We start from the raw sequence: 18,904 nt of genomic DNA on the forward strand, positions 1-18,904 counted from the left end.
CTAAAAACAATTGGCATTTGTATCATGATACCAAAAATCCATTACAAAGCTTAATATCTGGAGCATTCTCCATTGCTTGTAGTGTCCCAATGTTATATATGTTCTTCTTTGTTCCCCTTTTGAAATTCCTGATACTGGCTGATACTGTGAACACAATGAACAATGACCAGAAATGAATCTATATGTTGCGAAAACTATAATACATGTATGTGATAATTTCCTTATACAGTGATAGTGTTTACCTAAACGAAGATTTGGAAGAATCCGCAGACTTGTCTCAAAGCCATGATGAGACTGTCAGTTCATGTATTGAATCATGGGATGAAGAAACACATTGTGCTTTTGATGAAGCTGGCTATGTTGACCAGAAAGATTCAACACAGGATCCGGAGGGTCATGTGATAAGCGATGCGAACGTGGATGATGACTTGACATGTTTTAACTTGTGAGTGTTTATGTAACTAGAAAGATGGAGGACAGATGGTCCATTTGTGTTTGATCTTGTAGTTTCTATTGGCTCCAACTCTAAGCTTGCGAGTTTTGTTGAGGTTGCTTACGTGATGGGGAAATGTTGTTGCACTATAATTTATGAGAACTGACAAATTTTTAGCATTGGTCTGTGTGTGGTTTTTGCGCATTTAGACGTTTGTGTACGTTTATTCTTCTAGGTGTGTGGAGAATGCCCATCCAGTTGCTATTAAACTCAACCAACTTCTTGAGAAAGGAAAGATCCCGGAAGACTGTCTCTACTACAAATTTATTGACAACACTACATCTTTCGCTCTAGTTGATCCTAAGTCTGCTTCAGATTTCACATGGGACCGAAATGTGTGCGAGTTTTTTGACACTATCAAGTATCTCGGAGGTAGTCGGACACGAAATTTTGTGAGAGGGCCTGGTTTCTTTGGAACTGGGAGAGGGGGACTGAAAGAATTCAACACATTTTCTGATTTCAATCTTTGCGGTCCGTCAACAAATTCGTCAAAACGCTTTCAAGCTGGTTATACTACAGCCAGTGGGGTGATAAAACCGCATCTATTGTCCTTGTATTCCTTTGCCTTCAATCGACAAGCTGGTTTGCCAGCGCTTGTTTCTACAGACAAGTTGAACGTTATACCATTGTCACAAGCTATTGATGGAACTGCATTAAAACCTGGCCTAGAATATGATTCACTTCAGAAAATGGTGGTTGGGCTAACAACTCAAATAGACCAAAATAATTTCAGCAGCAACTCCATTTCTGATCCTGAGGAAATAAAAAAAAAGCTCTTAACAAGCGCCGAAGTGGTCGTAGGTACATCACTGGACAACGGCTCATCAATTCCAGTTGGTGTGTACTATCGCCCCAAATCAGTAACTGGTGAAGAAATCCTCAAATCTATACAAGACACAGCTAAGACCTTGCAAACTTGCCAAATGTGTTTGAAGCTCCAGGCGTCTGTAAGTCAAATTGTATCAAATGACATGCCCTCTTGCTTTAGCAGCTGTGATGAGTGTCTTAAGCTCAAATCTGTTTGCTCAGCCTGTAAACAAAATGGCCAGGTCTCACATATTCCTTCCTTAAGGGCTTGTAACCGGTGTTTAGAAAAAGGACTAAAGTGTAACAGGTTTCTTGCTGCAACGGTAATTACCGATTGTGAAGAGTGTAACAAGAAGGCGTTGTCAAATCTACACTCTATGGCCGAAGATGGTACATTACCTATTGAACTTTCGCTTCTTGTCGCCCTGCCAGATGTGGTTCATCTTGGCAAGAGTATGAAATGCAGCTGGGCCAACTGGTTCATTGATCTTGAGGGCGCGAAGAGTAGTCTAGTTCTAATTCGAACACTCCGCGATTCTGCTGGCCCTGATGTACGTAAGAAGTTACGAAAAATGCTGACCCTGGACTGCGTAAGGAATAAAGATCGGATGGCTGTAGAACCTATCGTGCGCCTTACTAGAACCTCGGTACTAGAGGTACTGAGAGGAATAAGTTTGGTCGTCCACACAATAGTTCCAGAAAAGTATCGCTTTTGGAAATCCAATCAGAGTGGGATATGCAAAAGACCCATTGCGATTGAAAGTGGGGCTCAAGGAAAAGTGCTTGTGTTAGACTATGACTTCGAATCTCAAGAGGCTCGTCTCGTGGAATTACGTTTGCATCAACCAGTTGATGTTCACGTTCGGAAAGAGACATTCAAGGATGCAAGGGACCTTTGTTTTACCAGTGGTATAGTTTTCGTTTCTGAAAGAGGATCTGGGGCAATCCGTGTTATTGACTTGGAAGGCAAAGTACGTTTAAAGCCGGAGGGCCTGAAATCGCGAGCAGAACTACTTTCACAGCTGAGTCGTTTTAGTTTATCACAGGATGGCACAGTGCCAATTCTTCGGAAGCGACTCGCGACACATTTAAAAGCTTTAGCTGCACAAGTTAAGAACCCAGAAATCATCCAGCTTAACACGCCTTTAGTAAAACCAACGTCAATTTGTGTGGCGAGTACAGACATCCTTTTGTGTGCGGATGACGAGCACCAAAGGATTATTCAGTTGGAAGTAAGCTGCGATGGAGTTGCTGTCGTTGGTACTAGCATGCGAGAAATACATTATCCCGATGGCGTTTCCAGTATTGAATCTCTTTGTGTGTGGAGAGGGTCCGCATACTTGGCTGCATCTGGTAATGCAGGTGGGTTATACGATTGTGACCTGGCAAATTCAAACGTCAAACAGCTCCTGCAGAATTCGTCCGATTCATGCAGTGAAATCAAGAGGCTGTGTCATTATGGCGACGTAATTTTGTTCACTGACATCGTAGATAGGAAAGTCAAGACCTTCGATCCGAAAACCTCAACTGTTAAAACATTGATGGGCACTGGAAAAGAAGGAACTAATGATGGAACTGGTGAAACCTGTACCTTTGCGCAAGTCCACGGAATATGCAGTTTCCAGAATACTATATTGGTGTCGGACGTAGCTACTGGAACGGTAAAAATAGTTTCACCGCTTACTGGGACAGTGTCCTTTCTTCAAGCCCTTGGGAAGCTGTACGACAGTTTTGGAATTGGTGCTCATACCGTAGACGCAGTATCACTATCCCTTCAAGATGCTGTGAACAATGTTTCATCAGTGAACGAATATATTAAAAGCACAGTTGCTACAGTTAAACAGCACTACAACATGAAAGAAGCAGCAGCAACAAATGGTCCCCAAGGAACTGTGTCAAAGAAAACTCAAGTCTCGTTAGAACTCCTTGAACAAGGTATGGCACGACTGCAAAATAACTTGAAGAACATAAATGAGGATTATGTTGGTGACGTTGACCTCCGTACATTACTGACCACTATTGTTGAAAACCTTCAATCAGTCTCCCACTTCAAAAACGAGACTTTTACAGCTTTACAGTATGCTCGAGACTTTGGAACAATTGCAAAAGAATCATTAAAAAGAACAACAAAATGGAGTGCCAAATACTTTACACATGACAAATCGTTTTATCCAGTTCCAACATCTAGTATGGAGTTGGCAGATGTTGAAGTGATGAAGTCTCCAACAGCTGCAAGGATAGATCCTCTAATTGAAGTAGCGATGAAGGAGTTGGTGGATAAATTTCGTCCCGTGAGGCAGAGAACAGTGCGCAGTGAAACCACAAAAGACAAAGCCGGAGCTCTCCCACCAGCAGTGTATTACACTCAACCTCCTCATACCAAAGTAATGTTCCACAACGACCCAACTGTTGAAGGAGAAGTAATGGAACAAATTACTCCGCATATCATAGATGACGATGGGGACTCGCACGCACCCAGTATCACGTTTGTGGACGATAGCACTATTGAAATAGTTGCTGTTGTTGAAGTGCCAGATCAAGAGGATGAATACGACACCGACTCAGGCACCGATGTGGATGATGACGATCACGACTCCTACCCCCACACAACAACACTCACCAGGTCCGGGCGCGCCATTCGCGCTCATTTTCGCCTTGACTTGTAGAGTTTGAACTATCGGGTCTGCGCATATACATTACCTTGTGATGAATCTGTGATCAAGAGTTAATTGCATAACAACCCGTAAATAGCGCCACCTTGGACCCTGGAAAGCAAACGATGAAGAGGTAGACCTAAAGAGACTTGGAGACAAACCGTAAAGAAGGAAAGGGAGAGTTTAGATTCAAGGCTTGCTTGCTGCTAATACATGTGCTAAGAAACAAGAGGATGGCTAGTGAGGATGCAACAGCCTTTTCCCGGTAGGTAAAAGGAGCATGGTGATGATTAAATGAACAAATTGTTCAAATGAAAGTTTGCGAAAGTGTGATAACGACAGAGGAAAATTTTAATTGTTAAGCATAATCTACCCTTCTGCAGAGAAATAGTCTCCAATGATTTTCCATGATAGAGACATAAACAATGAACAACACAAAATTGCAATCAAAATGACACAGTATGTAAATCAATTGTAGCTGATTCCATATCGAATGCCCGCGTTTATCGTTATCAGTATCTGGCGCATTTTTTAGCCGTTTCTCGTTACATTTGTATCAATTTTAGTGTTTCAGAGAATTTTTTAGTGTTAGATGTTAAACAGCCCAAAATTTTAATGTTTGATGTTATAGAAGGTAAAATTTTAGTGTTTAGTGTTTTCGAGATACCCCCATCCAGACCCTCCTACAGTAGTGAGCAGAAGTGAGAAAATAAGACACGCTCTTCGATGAATCGGAATTTCCTGCTCTGGCTCGAAAAAGGAAAGGAAGAATTTTTATCGTAAAATCTTGTTTAGTGGTTATCCCCGCGCACGCCAGCCTATCGCGTCCTATTTAAGTAAAAACAAACTTTTCGAAATATTCAAAAGTTGTTCATGTCATATGATAAAATGCTTATTGACTGAGTCAAGTCGTACATAATCCCAATTTACACAAATGAAGTTACCGCTTTTCCCAGGTTAGAAATCTTTGATAAACACTGCAGTTTATATGATAATTTGCATTTATCAGTCGGACCAGCTGAACTTTCCCAGCTTCAGTGTTTTTCTTGCAAAATGACAGTTTTCTCAAGAGCTTGAGGGCTATGCCGAATAATAGACTATTCATTCTTTTTAATACCTCGCATTTCAACTTACCACCTGCTACAAGTTACACGTGACAATAGGCCAGATATGTAACTAATAAAAATGCTGATGAAAATTCGTAATCAAGCTCACGCAAGTGAAGAGTAATTTTTTGGGGTTATCTTTCAATGAAAAAGACGGAGTATTTCGAAAACGGCAAACTTATATGTAATTCGGCAGAATAAAAAAATTTTTTTTTCTTGAAATCATAGTCAAACATACAGATGTTTCAGTCTTTATTACATTTGTTTAGGCTTTCGTTCAGCAATGTGTGTTTGCAGACGTCACTATGAGGAAGTTAAAAATACATCAAACGCTCCTGTCCCCTCCGCTGTTACCTTAAAAATGGGCATAGGCAAGGAAAGGCCTTTCTTACACTGAAAGTTTATAGAAAATGAACAGTAATTGTGGTATTTAAAAGGAAAAAGGCATTTTGCATTAAGAAGAACCTCAATTTGGATGAGGTTATCGTGAACTTTGGATACAAAGTATAAATTAGCCACTTCAATACCGTTTTGGGGAAATTTTCCTGTGGAACTAAGGTTAGTTGCAGATAATATCTCCAGTAATACATTTTTCGCTTTTTAAACCTGATTTTTAGCTCTAAAAAAAGGCCACTCTCTCTCTGCACTTTGACGGGTAAAGACTGGTAGAAAAACAATAGCTCCAACCTTGCAAGGAAGTTTGACCGCGTTGAGCTATTATAAGTACCGTTCCATATTCTTCTTTGATCTGACTTGTTTTCATCGAATCTCAGCGTAAGGTAAAGCTTTCGCTAGGACTAAGTAGAATCATCGGTGAATGCTTAAACCAGCAAAAACTTTTGCTTGGATCGCGGACAGTACACATAATTGTCGCAAACTCCTCGCATAGGAAAATTCGAAGTACGCAACTAACTCGCTGCCAGCTGTTCCTTGAAGCAAATAAAATAAGAACTTTAGTGTTCTTTACTAGAAATTTTGAGAAATTTGGTCGAGCGCTCTGATTCTTATCGTGAGAAAAAGTTTAAAGCTAGGCGACAAAAGTGTGAAGTAAACCCTATAAATGATAGGCAGTTATAAACTTAACAGGAAAATTATGACGATACGGAGAAAATATAAAAGTAATATGAATTGGCGCCTTCAGCTGATATGTTCAATCCAAGCTTCATGAGAAGTAAATGTGGAAACAAACTAGTGGAACTTTTCGGCAGACGGGTGTTAACGACAATAAAAATAATAATAATATTAACAATGATGAAGCAAACGATGATTATGATTGTAATCACAAAATAGAAAAACAGGAACAAAGAAACAGAGAAAACAGGTTTGACAGCTTACATTTATCTTTAAACGTTCGCTTGTCATTAATACTGTTTCTAATTTGAATAAATTGTAAGTAGTTGCTTGCGCCTACATCAACAAAATACTTATTGCATGTACAGAGTTTATGGATGGGTTATATCTGTGGGAGATTAAAAAAAGTATCCGTTGATTGCAAAGGGAGACAATACGACTGTACAAGTTTAAAACTCGAACGGAAATATTAAATATGTTTATTTTTTTCTGTTGAGCAATAACTTGCGGTTTGGACATACAAAAGAATTGGAAACGCATGCTAAATTACACACCTGTATTTTACCTACAAAATCAAAAAAAAAAAAAAAAAAAAAAAAGGTAGTTTGAGATTCTCTAGCGATACAGTCACTCCATCAGGAACGATTATTCAGCTTATAGAAATGCGTAGGCATTTTACGAGTTACCAGTATAATGTTTCATATTCAGTGTATTCTTCACTTGTCGTTAGGGTTTAAATATTAGGGTAGTATTCAAAGCAATTACATGTTAAGGAAGTAATGTGATTGTAACGCTGCCGTTAATCTTCACACGTCTTCATAAACCTCACTGTTACCTTGCTTGGTATTGGATAAACTTACAATTTGAGAGGACGAGACTACGTTGGGTCACGCGGTTGAAAGACAAAAAAAGCCAATAAATAAACGAATATATAAATGATAAATAGATAAATGATTACAAGTATATTTCGACAGTTCACAAACCCTGAGAGCGAATTAAAGGTGCGGGTGATGTAGTTTGCCGCGAAAGGGGAAAAGGCACTATTTTCATTTTGTTAATCTCCATCTCTCTTCATTAATTTGTTTATTCATTTACTCAATTATTTGCTTTTTAATTTCTTCTATTTTCAGAAGGTGCTATGTTAAACTTAGAGCTACCAAGCCGAAGCTTACCTGCTGTCATAACTGAGGCAATTGCATGCGTTTCATTGAACATCACAACCATCATTGGAAACAGTCTGGTTTGTATAGCAGCATACAGAAGCACAAACCTGCGATCAACCACCAACCTGTATATCATTGCTTTAGCGGTCAGCGATCTGCTGTGTGGAACGGTAGAGATAACGTTAGCTTCTGCAACGCTGATCATCGGAAGATGGGCCTTTGGCGACGCTTTATGCCAATTTCAAGGCTTTATCGATATGTTCACCTTTCACGCGACGCCAGCAACACTTGGTTTGACAGCAATTAACCGCTACGTGAAAATTGTAAAGACAAGCCATTACAAGAGGATTTTTTCGCCCCGCAGATCTAAGATATGGCTGAGTTGCTTGTGGCTTTCCCTTGCACTTTACCTGTTGATTGCTCGAGTCACAAACTGGGTTAAAATCGATTTTATTCAAGGCTACGCAGTGTGCTCCTTTGATTACCCAACTAATGTAAGTCGAATCGTTCATTATTCCATCACTGTCGCATTATTTTTTGTTTTACCGTTGTGTGTCGGCATTTTCTCTTATTATAAGATATTTCTGAAAACCCATGAGCATCAACAGAATGTGGTGTCATCGCTACGGAACTGTACTGACAATACTGCAATAAGCAACACAGTGAAAGAAATAAAGCTTACTCGAATGTTGCTCCTTGTGGCAGCGGGATTTTTGTGTTGCTGGATACCAATGTGGGCACTTGTCCTCTGGTTTCGCTTTTCCCCTGAAACCAGCTCAAGAATTACAGCAATGCTTGTTATTTTTTTCTCTTATCTGAGTGCTGCAATCAATCCCATTATTTACGCCTTTACAAATGGCGAGTTCCGCAGGGAGTTTCGCAAACTGCTCTGTTGCCGCCGTGAAAGGTCAACAATTGTGCCAAAGAAAGCTGCTGCGTTTACTACCAACGATCACGTCGAACGAGAGGAACAAGAAGCAAATTTTTAATTCTAGTGAATTTGTGTGAGTAAGACATCCTCTTTTAAAAACAGTACAGAAAAGTTATTCCATCCTTTTTTATCTCTTTTATTACTGTTGCTTTTTGTTATTGCTGTTTCTTGCTGTTGGTCGGTTTTGTTTTGTTTTCTACTATACTTGGGCTCAGATTTCTCAGAGAGGCAAACGCGAGGGAAACAAGTCGGATAATTTATAGACGCCTTAAAAAAGAGAAAGCGGTAAGGGAGTGAGAGAGAGAGAGAGAGAGAGAGAGAGAGAGAGAGAGAGAGAGAGAGAGAGAGAGAGAGAGAGAGAGAGAGTAATATCGCCTTTTTGAAATTTCAAACAAACCTGAATAAAAAAATCAAATTACTGGCCTCGACTTGAGTAGTGTTTTTTGAGGTGCTGATTTAGTTATTGTTTGCCAAAGAAAGCTTCTTAGATGTCGAAAGCGATGTTGCTCGCACCAATCAGACCGCGCTGTCTAATATTATAAACCATTTATGGTGACTTCTCCTTGCCTAGTGCTGAACACGAGAAGACGATATCAGTTCACTTCTAAATTGTGGAAGGGTTGTGAGTACGAATTGGATAGATTTTGCTATGCGTGCGGTGAAAATACAATGAACTGAATTTGAATACTAGATTGAATAATCTGATAGCAAACACGATATAACAGCGTTCAGTGTAACCTTTTGCTTCTTCGAAATTTTTTATTTATAACGTGAAAGCTTTTGTCCTTAACCGATTAGTTTCAGATCCAAGGGCATGATGGTTAAAAGGAAAATAAATTAATTTTATTCGACTTTCCGTTTGTTAACAGCCAGCTTCTAAAGCAGAATAACTTTCCCCTGAGTTTCTCTTTCTGATGCCTGTGATGTAATCAGCGACTTATTCGTTATCATCGAACATAGATTTTTTCTAAACTCATAACAAATTGGTACAAAATGCTTTTAGTTGATTAGAGGTGACACCCAGTCGTTTATGAAAAACTACAAGAGGACCAGAAAAACCCCAGTTCGCAAAGAAAAAAAATGAAAGTTGCGGTTGAAAGAGTGCAATAACCTTTGGAGATATTTCACCCAACCATTTCCATGAATAATTTTTCATATGCGCGCTTTCATTTGCAACCATGATTACAGCATAATTAATAGCCGCCTACTAAGAACGTTATAGGATATTTCGGAATCAGTTTCAGAAGTCTTTTACACTTAACAAAGAATCAAGAGAACGGAATTGATGCTCTCTGGGGTGATTGCTTTTTTTTTCTTTTACTGAGGCACTCCTACCACTCATCTGTCATGGATAAGTGTGAATGCATTTTGTAAACGCTTTTAGTGGAACATGGGACGCCGAGATAAACCAAAGGTTAAAACATTTTCGTCGGAAAATGTCCTACAAAGACTTCAAATGCCGGCTGTTAGAGCTCCAAGTTCTATGCCCTTAAAGATGTATGCCGTAAAAATACCTATAGGAATAACTGTTATTCAAATCAAGTCCTCAACAATATCTTGTTTGCCAGACTTTAAAATTCCCTTTTACTTCTAGAAAGACACTAACTTATATGGGCTGAAATACAGACTTTCTTAACATAAATCAATATCAGTTTGATGTAGACAAGTTGATTCACCTGGTTCAAAGCTCTGCAGCCAGGTTATAAATTTACGAATGAAATGCTCTCCTAACATCGACATAGGCAAATTTGAGCATAGACAACGTTGAAGTAGGAAAAAGGATACGAGCATTGACTAAGCGACATTCCCTAAAGAGAGGTATAAAAAATAACTTATATTTAGAGCTTTAAAGTTATGATACGTGGAGAAAATAAATAGAATTTGAAAAAAGAAGCCAGCAAAGAGTTAAAAATTAGCGCCTGACAATATCAATGACGTAACAGTGCTAATAAAAGCTCGCAACGATACCTGCAAGACTTTCTACGTCGACAAAATAGTTCCCGAGTAGATTTTGAGATGGAAAACATGTTAGAGGGAGATTTCGTTCGTCAACATAATTGCTTAGGACTCCTGTAGATGGCCTAAAGGTTTCGTTTTTTAAGGTTAGGCACATTTACTTTATATCATAGTGTTGCCTTGTCTTTGTGATTACGATGGTGTGTTTTTCGTTTTTGTTGTTGTTGTTGTTTGTTTTTTTTTTTTGTTTGATTTGTTGATTTATTTATTAATTTTTTTTTTTTATTTTTGCATATCGTTTGCATACATTTTTCATATTTAAAAAAAAAGGGTGAAATGAGTACGCCCACTTTAAGACATTATTTCTCCGGACTGGTATAAGGGTTAGGGGTGAAATTTTTATGGGGATCTAAATTAAGAGTTGGCAAGATTTGTGCAATGTAAAGTACTACTCTTAACCTCATATTTTGTGCGAGATATCAGTTTTTGATATTTCGGTGCGCTCTCCCTTCTTAACTTATTATTCGAAAGTCATGTTTAAGCGGTTTTTTTGTCGATTTAACGAAAAGCATTGCAATGAAAACCACATTGGCGCAAAGTTAAGTTATTGGGCTTTAGTTAGGTGTGATTTTTATTTAGTTTCTAAGGTGGTAAAAGAATAAAGAGTCACATATCTTAACAATGAAATTAAGAGATCCTCACAGCTAAGAACACTACTAAAACGAGTAGTTGTAAATAGGACCTGAAAAAAATTCAGGCTCGTACGGGAATTGAACCCATGACCTCTACGATACCAGTGCAGCGCTCTACCAATTGAGCTAACAAGCCAACTGGAAGCTGATCAATGAATTGGGCCCAAATAAACATCCAAGTTAATGATGATTTTAGATATATGAAAATTCATATATCTAAATATATATACTACTGAAACGAGTAATGGTAAATAGGACCTGAAAAAAAAAATTCAGGCCCGTACGGGAACATGACCTCTGCGATGCCGGTGCAGCGCTCTACCAATTGAGTTAACAAGCCAACTGGGAGCTAGTCAAAATTTAGATATATAGCTACGCGAAGGAAACCTTTGTGAGTCCCTCAAGGATCGTCGGCTATCAGAAAGTTCAATCTCAATTCAGTTATGATTCAGAAAAAAGAATTAATCCTTTCACACACACAGGAAAATGTTGATATTATGACGAGCCGCCTTACCTGGGACATTTTTATAACAAAGGACGCTATTTGAGACGGCATGTTCCCGCTTCTACTTATTTTGTCTAAGTGTGAGCTTGGGGCTTGAAATAAATTTATCTCATGAACTTTTCTTTACCTAGGGACATTTTTATAACGAAGGACGCTATTTAAGACGGTACGTTGCTGCTCCTATCGAGTGAGATTGTGTCTTGAACTAAATTTATCTCATGAAAAAAATTATGTAAATCAGAAATTTATCCGGGAATCCTAATGACACAATTGTAAAACCGCTCTTGTCTCCCCAAACCTGGAAAAAATTCGTTTAGTAACGAAGATTAATTGATTACAAAGATCTTTAAGCTGTTCTTTTCATTGTCAGGCTTGATAGGTGCGGTGTCCAAGCAAGCAAATTTATAATATAGCTAGTAAATTTGTCCAATGAAATTCAATTGCGTGAGCGTGCTTCATTTTCCTATTGTTAGACAAATTTACGTGCTATGTTATAATCTTTTTGTGTGGTTATTCCCGCGCACGCCACCCTATCGCGTCCTATTTAAGTAAAAACATACTTTTCGAAATATTCAAAAGTTATTCATGGTCATATGATAAAATGCTTATTGACTGAGTCAAGTCATACAGAATCCCAATTTACACATATGAAGTTGCCGCTTTTTCCGGTTAGAAATCTTTGTTAAACACCGCAGTTTATATGACAGTTTGTATTTATCAGTCGGACCAGCTGAATTTTCACAACTTCAGTGTTTTTCTAGCAAAATAATAGTTTTCTCAAGAGCTTTGGGGCTATGCCGAATAATAGACAATTCATTCTTTTTAATAACTCGCCTTTCAACTTACCACCTGCTACAAGTTACACGTGACAATAGGTCAGATATGTAACTAATAAAAATGCTGATGAAAATTCGCAATCAAGCTTATGCAAGTATAGATTAATTTTCTTGGGTTACCTTCAATGAAAAAGACGAAGTATTTCGAAAACGGCAAACTTATATGCACTTCGACAGAATAAAAAACTACTTATTTTTTTTCTTGAAATCATAGTCAGACATACAGATGTTTCAGTCTTTATTGCATTTGTGTAGGCTTTCGTTCAGCAATTGTGTGTCTTGCAGACGTCACTATGAGGAAGTTAAAAATACATCAAACGCTCTTGGCCCTTCCGCTGTTACCTTAAAGATGGGCATAGGCATAAAAAGGCCTTTCTTACCCTGAAAGTTTATAGAAATGAGCAAAAATTGTAGTATTTAAAAGAAAAAAGGCATTTTGAACCAAGAAGAACCTCAGTCTGGGTGAGATAATCGACAACTTTGAAAACAAAGTATGAATTAGCCACTTCAAAACCGTTTTGGGGAAATTATCCTGTGGAATTAAGGTTAGTTACAGATGACATCTAATAACCCATTTCTCGCTTTTTAAACCCAATTTTTAACTCTAAAAAAAGCCACACTCTCTGCACTGTGACAGGTAAAGACTGGTAGAGTTAAAAAGACAATAGCTACAACCTTGCAAGGAAGTTTGACCGCCGTTGAGCTATTATAAATACCGTCCCATATTCTTCTGTGATCTGACTTGTTTTCATCGAATCTCAGCGTAAAGTAAAGCTTTCGCTAGATCTAATTAGAATTATCAGTGAACGCTTAAACTGGCAAAAACTTTCGCTTGGATCGCGGACAGTTCACATAATTGTCACAAACTCCTCGCATAAGAAATTCGAAATACGCAACTAACTCGCAGCCAGCTGTTCCTTGAAACAAATAAAATGAGAGCTTTAGAGTTCTTTACTAGCAATTTTGGAAAATTTGGTCGAGCTCTCTGAGTTCTTATCGTGAGACAAAGTTTAAAGCTAACGGCGCCACAAATAAATTCAGCGGCACATTCGTGACTTTATCAATCACCGAAGTAAGATAATTATTTTTCTTCAAACATTTTTGGTCAGGGGAAACAGGGAGTGACGTAATCGTCGATCTTTCTCAGGTACAGTAGTGGAACACCACATGTACATTTATTTATCAATTGTTCCCGCCATTTTCGTGGAAAGTCATTAAGCACCGCACCACACTATTACTTGTGATTAACAACTTTTCGAGTGCATGTTTTCCCAACGTTCCGAGTTGGGTATTACGCTGGTAAACCGACAGAAAGTGTGGGTTATTGCTTTTATAAAATAAAATTAAAACAAAACATATTATGTGTCAAATTTCTCTGGGTTACCGATGCAATGACGATAGGTTTTTGACCAATTCCGTTTATTTATAAAGCCTGATAACACAACGGTCTGGGAAATGTTGAAATAAAAAATGTTGGATGAATGAATGTATTCAGGCCTTAGGCAAAAACAATAATCCATTAGTAGTTGTGTCTTTAAGACCTATTGCAAACAGCTTTCCCCCTCACCTGCAGCTGTCACTTTTTTATGTAAGAAAAGAATAAAAAAAAGGCGTCGATTTTGTACGTATTGGAAAAGACAAGTATAAAGCAAACTATAAAGGAGCCTAAGTTTCCAAAGAAACTGTGGTGCTGCGACGGCGGGGAAAAGCTGACGTTTGACTGGCTTTAGGAACACCTCGCTCAATTCTGTGTCTGAACGCTGGAAGTTACAAAGACCCTCTATGAAAACAGTTTTAAGTAAGGGAGGATACGACGACTATTCAATAAAAAGATTACTTTTAACTTTAAACTGATTAATAAAGCCTTCATTTACCATGTTTCTATCTATTAACACTGAATTCAGGGTAGACTGAAAACGCAAAAGAGTTTCAGAAATAGAATGACATATCTTGACACTTCCCTTGATGATGCCCCAACCGAAGGCAATAAATGATTACCGTTTTGTGTATCATCCAACATTTTATTTTTCTTAGGTCAATTCTACTCAGACGTTATCAAAATACACCTTTTGGAGCCCATATGCATTGTTTAAGATTTGTTGAGAGAAAGGAGAATTTTCAAAATTTAGTCAGAAAGCTTGCATGGACAGCTTAAGTTTTCGATCGATTTCAATTCAAGCAAAACATTCAATTACTAAAATAATTTATTTGGGCGATAACAGTTTGAAGGATGCCCTATAAATGTTCGTCAATTTTAAACTTAATCTATATATGCAAATTAACGTCCTCTGTAACAGGAAAATTATGTCGATACGGAGAAAATATAAAAGTAATATGAATTGGCGCCTTCAGCTGATATGTTCGATCCAAGCTTCCTGAGAAGTAAATGTGGAAACAAACTAGTGGAACTTTTCGGCAGACGGGTGTTAACGTTAATCATAAGAATGATAATATTAACAATAATGAAGAAAACGATGATTATGATTGTAATCACAAAATAGAAAAAAATGAACAAAGAAATAGAGAAAACAGGTTTGACGGCTTACATTTATCTTCAAACGTTCCCTTGTCATCAATACTGTTTCTAATTTAAATAAATTGCAAGTTGCTTACGCCTACATCCACAAAATACACATTGCATGTACAGAGTATGTGGATAGCTTATACCTGTCGGAGATTAAAAAAAAGTATGCGTTGATTGCAAAGGGAGACAATACAACTGTACTAGTTTAAAACTCAAACGGAAATATTAAATATGTTTATTTTTTCCGTTGAGCCTTAACTTGCGGTTTGGATATACAAAAGAATTGGAAACGCATGCTAAATTACACAGCTGTATTTTACCTACAAAATGGAAAAAAATAAAATAAAATAAAAAAAACAGAAAAAAAAAAGGTAGTACGAGATTCTCTAGCAATACAGTCACTCGATCAGGAACGATTATTTAGCTGATAGAAATGCGTAGGTATTATACGAGTTACCAGTATGATGTTTTGTATTCAGTGTAGTATTCAAAGCAATTATATGTTAAGGAAGTAATGTGATTGTAACGCTGCCGTTAATCTTCATACGTCTTCATAAACCTCACTGTTCCCTTGCTTGGCATTGGATAAACTTACAATTCGAGAAGACAAAAAGCCACTAAATAAACGAATATATAAATAATAACTAGATAGATGATTACAAGTAGATTTCGACAGTTCACAAACCCTGAGAGCGAATTAAAGGTGCGGGTGATGTAGTTTGCCGCGAAAGGGGAAAAGGCATTATTTTCATTTTGTTAATCTTCATCTCTCCTTACATATTTGTTTATTAATTTACTCAATTACTTGCTTTCTAATTTCTTATATTTTCAGAAGGTGCTATGTCAAACTTAGAGCTACCAAGCCGAAGCTTACCTGCTGTCATAACTGAGGCAATTGCATGCGTTTCATTGAACATCACAAGCATCATTGGAAACAGTCTGCTTTGTATAGCAGCATACAGAAACACAAACCTGCGATCAACAACAAACCTGTATATCATTGCTTTAGCGGTCAGCGATCTACTGTGTGGAACAGTAGACATGACGTTAGCTTCTGCAACGCTGATCATCGGAAGATGGGACTTTGACAACGCTTTATGCCAATTTCAAGGCTTTTTTGATATGTTCGCCTTTCAGGTGACCCCAGCAACTCTTGGTCTGACAGCAATTAACCGCTACGTGAAAATTGTAAAGACAAGCCATTACAAGAAGATTTTTTCGCCCCGCAGATCTAAGATATGGCTGAGTTGCTTGTGGCTTTCCCTTGCACTTTACCTGTTGATTGCCCGTGCCACAAATTGGGTTAAAATCGATTTTAGTCAAAGCTATGCAGTGTGCTCCTTTAATTACCCAACTAATGAAAGTCAAATCGTTCATTATTCCATCACTGTCGGATTACTTTTTGTTTTACCGTTGTGTGTCGGCATTTTCAGTTATTATAAGATATTTCTGAAAACCCATGAGCATCAACAGAATGTAGTGCCATCGCTACGGAACTGTACTGACAATACTGCAGTAAGCAACACAGTGAAAGAAATAAAGCTTACTCGAATGTTGATCCTTGTGGCAGCGGGATTTTTGTGTTGCTGGATACCAATGTGGGCACTTGTCCTCTGGTTTCGCTTTTCCCCTGAAACCAGCTCAAGAATTACAGCATTGCTTGCCATGTTTTTCTTTTATCTGAGTGCTGTAATAAATCCCATCATTTACGCCTTTACAAATGGCGAGTTCCGCAGGGAGTTTCGCAAACTGCTCTGTTGCCGCCGTGAAAGGTCAAGAATTGTGCCAAAGAAAGCTGCTGCGTTTACTAGCAACGATCTCGTCGAACGAGAGGAACAAGGAGCAAACTAGTCTAGTGTATTTGTGTTAGAAAAACATCCTCTTTTAAGAACAGTACGGAAAAGTTATTCCATTCTTTTTTATCTTTTTTATTACGGTTGCTTTTTGTCATTGCTGTTTCTTGCTGTTGGTCGGTTTTGTTTTGTTTTCTACTATGCTTGGGCTCAGATTTCTCAGAGAGGCAAACATCCTGGTAATACTTCTCCTGATCTGTCCTGACTATTTTTATAACCAGTAGCGGTACCTTTAATATTTTAAATTAGGTCAATATAACGGTTTTTTCTTGTTGTTACTTAATACTGTCTCTTTGCCTTCTACTTTTTAGTTCTGTTTTTAACATATCTTTGTAGTTCGGTTATTAAGGCATGGCCTGCCTAGATTAGCCTTTGCTAGTTGCGGGCATGCCCTTTTCTGTAAAATTTAATCGGAAATTAATAAAGTGTGTGTGTATATGTAAAAATTGTGAAGACGAACCACTACAAGTAGATTTTTTCGCCCCGCAGATCTAAGATATGATTGAGTTGCTTGTGGCTTTCCCAAGCACTTTACCTGTTCATTGCCCGAGTCACAAATTCGGCAAAAATTTATTTGAAGTTATGCAATGTGCTCCTTTACTTACCCAAGTAGAGAGAGTCAAATCTTTCATTATTGTATCGCTGTCGGATTGCTTCTTGTTTTACCATTAGGTATCGGTATTTTCAGTTTTTTACAAGATATTTCTCAAAACCAATGAGCATCAACATAATGTAGTCTCGTGGCCACAGAACAGGACTGAAAATGGTTCAGTAACCAACTCATTGAAAGAAATAAACATTAATCGGGTACTGTTTGTGTTGCTGGATACCAATGTGGGCACTCACTCTCTGGTTTAGATTTTCCTTTGAAACCTGCGCAAGAATTGCAGTTTTGCTAGCAACTTTCCTCTACTATTTTAGTGCATTTCGAAAGCAATTTCAGAACCTTCTCGTTGTCACCGTGAAAAGGCAAGAGATCTGCGAAATGTAGCTGCCTTAATTAATGAAAAGGAAATTGCAAAACATGAGGGCGAAGCGAACGTACAAGTCTTGTAGATTTTCAAAGTATCTAATATAACATCCTATCCGCTAAAAGTAGAAGGGAACGTAAATTGTGTAATGTTTCGCAGAGATGTTCATGATATTTCCAGCTATAATTGTCGAATTAGTACAAACATATCAGAATACAGTAAGTTGGTACATTATATTCCTAGTATGCCAGATCTCTTCAAAGGAAAATTTTGAATCCTATATACACTGTATCAGAACAGAAACCACCAACACCCTCCCTTCCCATAGGAAAAATAAACAGAACCAGTTAATTTCTACGTATAGGAAAATATATGAATGCGCACCTTTGATAAAACCCCATTCACACCAGCAAAAAATGTTTTATTAAAAGGGATTCAGTGTGATGAAATTCAGAAACGGAGAACTGAGAAACTGAACTCTCAATAATATTTAAGTTATCGCTAACTTATAATTCATTGTGCTAAACTTGAAGTCGACAGATGTAAATAAACTCATAATCATTAGAATGAATAAACGGCTCCTCAAAAATCATTATCACTAATCTAATCATGATTTCCTAATAGCAGTTAAAATTTCAAGTGTTATATTAGAACCTCAAGCATCTTTTTTAATCGTTGAGTGACAAGGGCTTTAAACTCTGGCCCCTATCCATCGGATAGTGAGGCTCTATGAGTAAGTAAATATACTAAAAGGGATAATTTCCACATGAAATAAGTAATTTGACATAAATAAAAGATTAAGTTGAACTTTACCGGCCTCAAAATGTGGTATTAGCATTCATGCGTCCATTTTTAAGATAGCTACGCGTAGGAAACTTTTGTGGGTCCCTCAAGGATCGTCGGCCAATAGAAAATTTAAAGTCAATTCAGTCATGATTCAGAAAAAGAAAATTACTCCTTTCACGCACTCAGGAAAATGTTGATATTATGACGCGCCGCCTTACCCGTGACATTTTTATGACAAAGGACGCTATTTGAGACGACATGTTGCCGCTTCTACTTATTTTGTCTAGGTGTGAGCTTGGGTCTTGAAATAAATTTATCTCATGAAATTTTCTTTACCTTAGGACATTTTTATGACAAAGGACGCTATATAAGACGGTATTTTGCTGCTTCTATTGAGTGAGATTGTGTCTTGAACTAATTTTATCTCATGAAAAAAAAATTAAATAAATCAGAAATTTATCCGTGACTCTTAATGGCACAATTCTAAAACCGCTTTTGTCTCCCCAAACCTAGATAAAATTCGTTTAGTAAGGAAGATTGATTACAAAGATATTTA

At 37.7% G+C, this 18,904-nt stretch overlaps 2 protein-coding genes across 2 annotated transcripts; both read left to right on the forward strand.

Annotated features, from left to right (window-relative positions):
• The first annotated feature begins 7,269 nt into the window (after window positions 1–7,269).
• LOC136279332 (octopamine receptor beta-1R-like) lies at window positions 7,270–8,283 on the forward strand. The gene has a single exon (XM_066162963.1). It carries the CDS (start codon window positions 7,270–7,272, stop codon window positions 8,281–8,283), a length of 1,014 nt encoding a protein of 337 aa, XP_066019060.1.
• A 4,305-nt stretch (window positions 8,284–12,588) lies between these two features.
• Window positions 12,589–16,589, forward strand: LOC131793293 (octopamine receptor beta-1R-like). Its single transcript, XM_059110699.2, has 2 exons — window positions 12,589–12,759; window positions 15,571–16,589. Exon 2 carries the CDS (start codon window positions 15,579–15,581, stop codon window positions 16,587–16,589), a length of 1,011 nt encoding a protein of 336 aa, XP_058966682.2. The 5' UTR covers window positions 12,589–12,759; window positions 15,571–15,578.
• The last annotated feature ends 2,315 nt before the right edge of the window (window positions 16,590–18,904 follow it).

Source organism: Pocillopora verrucosa, chromosome 3, assembly GCF_036669915.1.
Source record: "Pocillopora verrucosa isolate sample1 chromosome 3, ASM3666991v2, whole genome shotgun sequence".
NCBI classification, from domain to species: domain Eukaryota; kingdom Metazoa; phylum Cnidaria; class Anthozoa; order Scleractinia; family Pocilloporidae; genus Pocillopora; species Pocillopora verrucosa.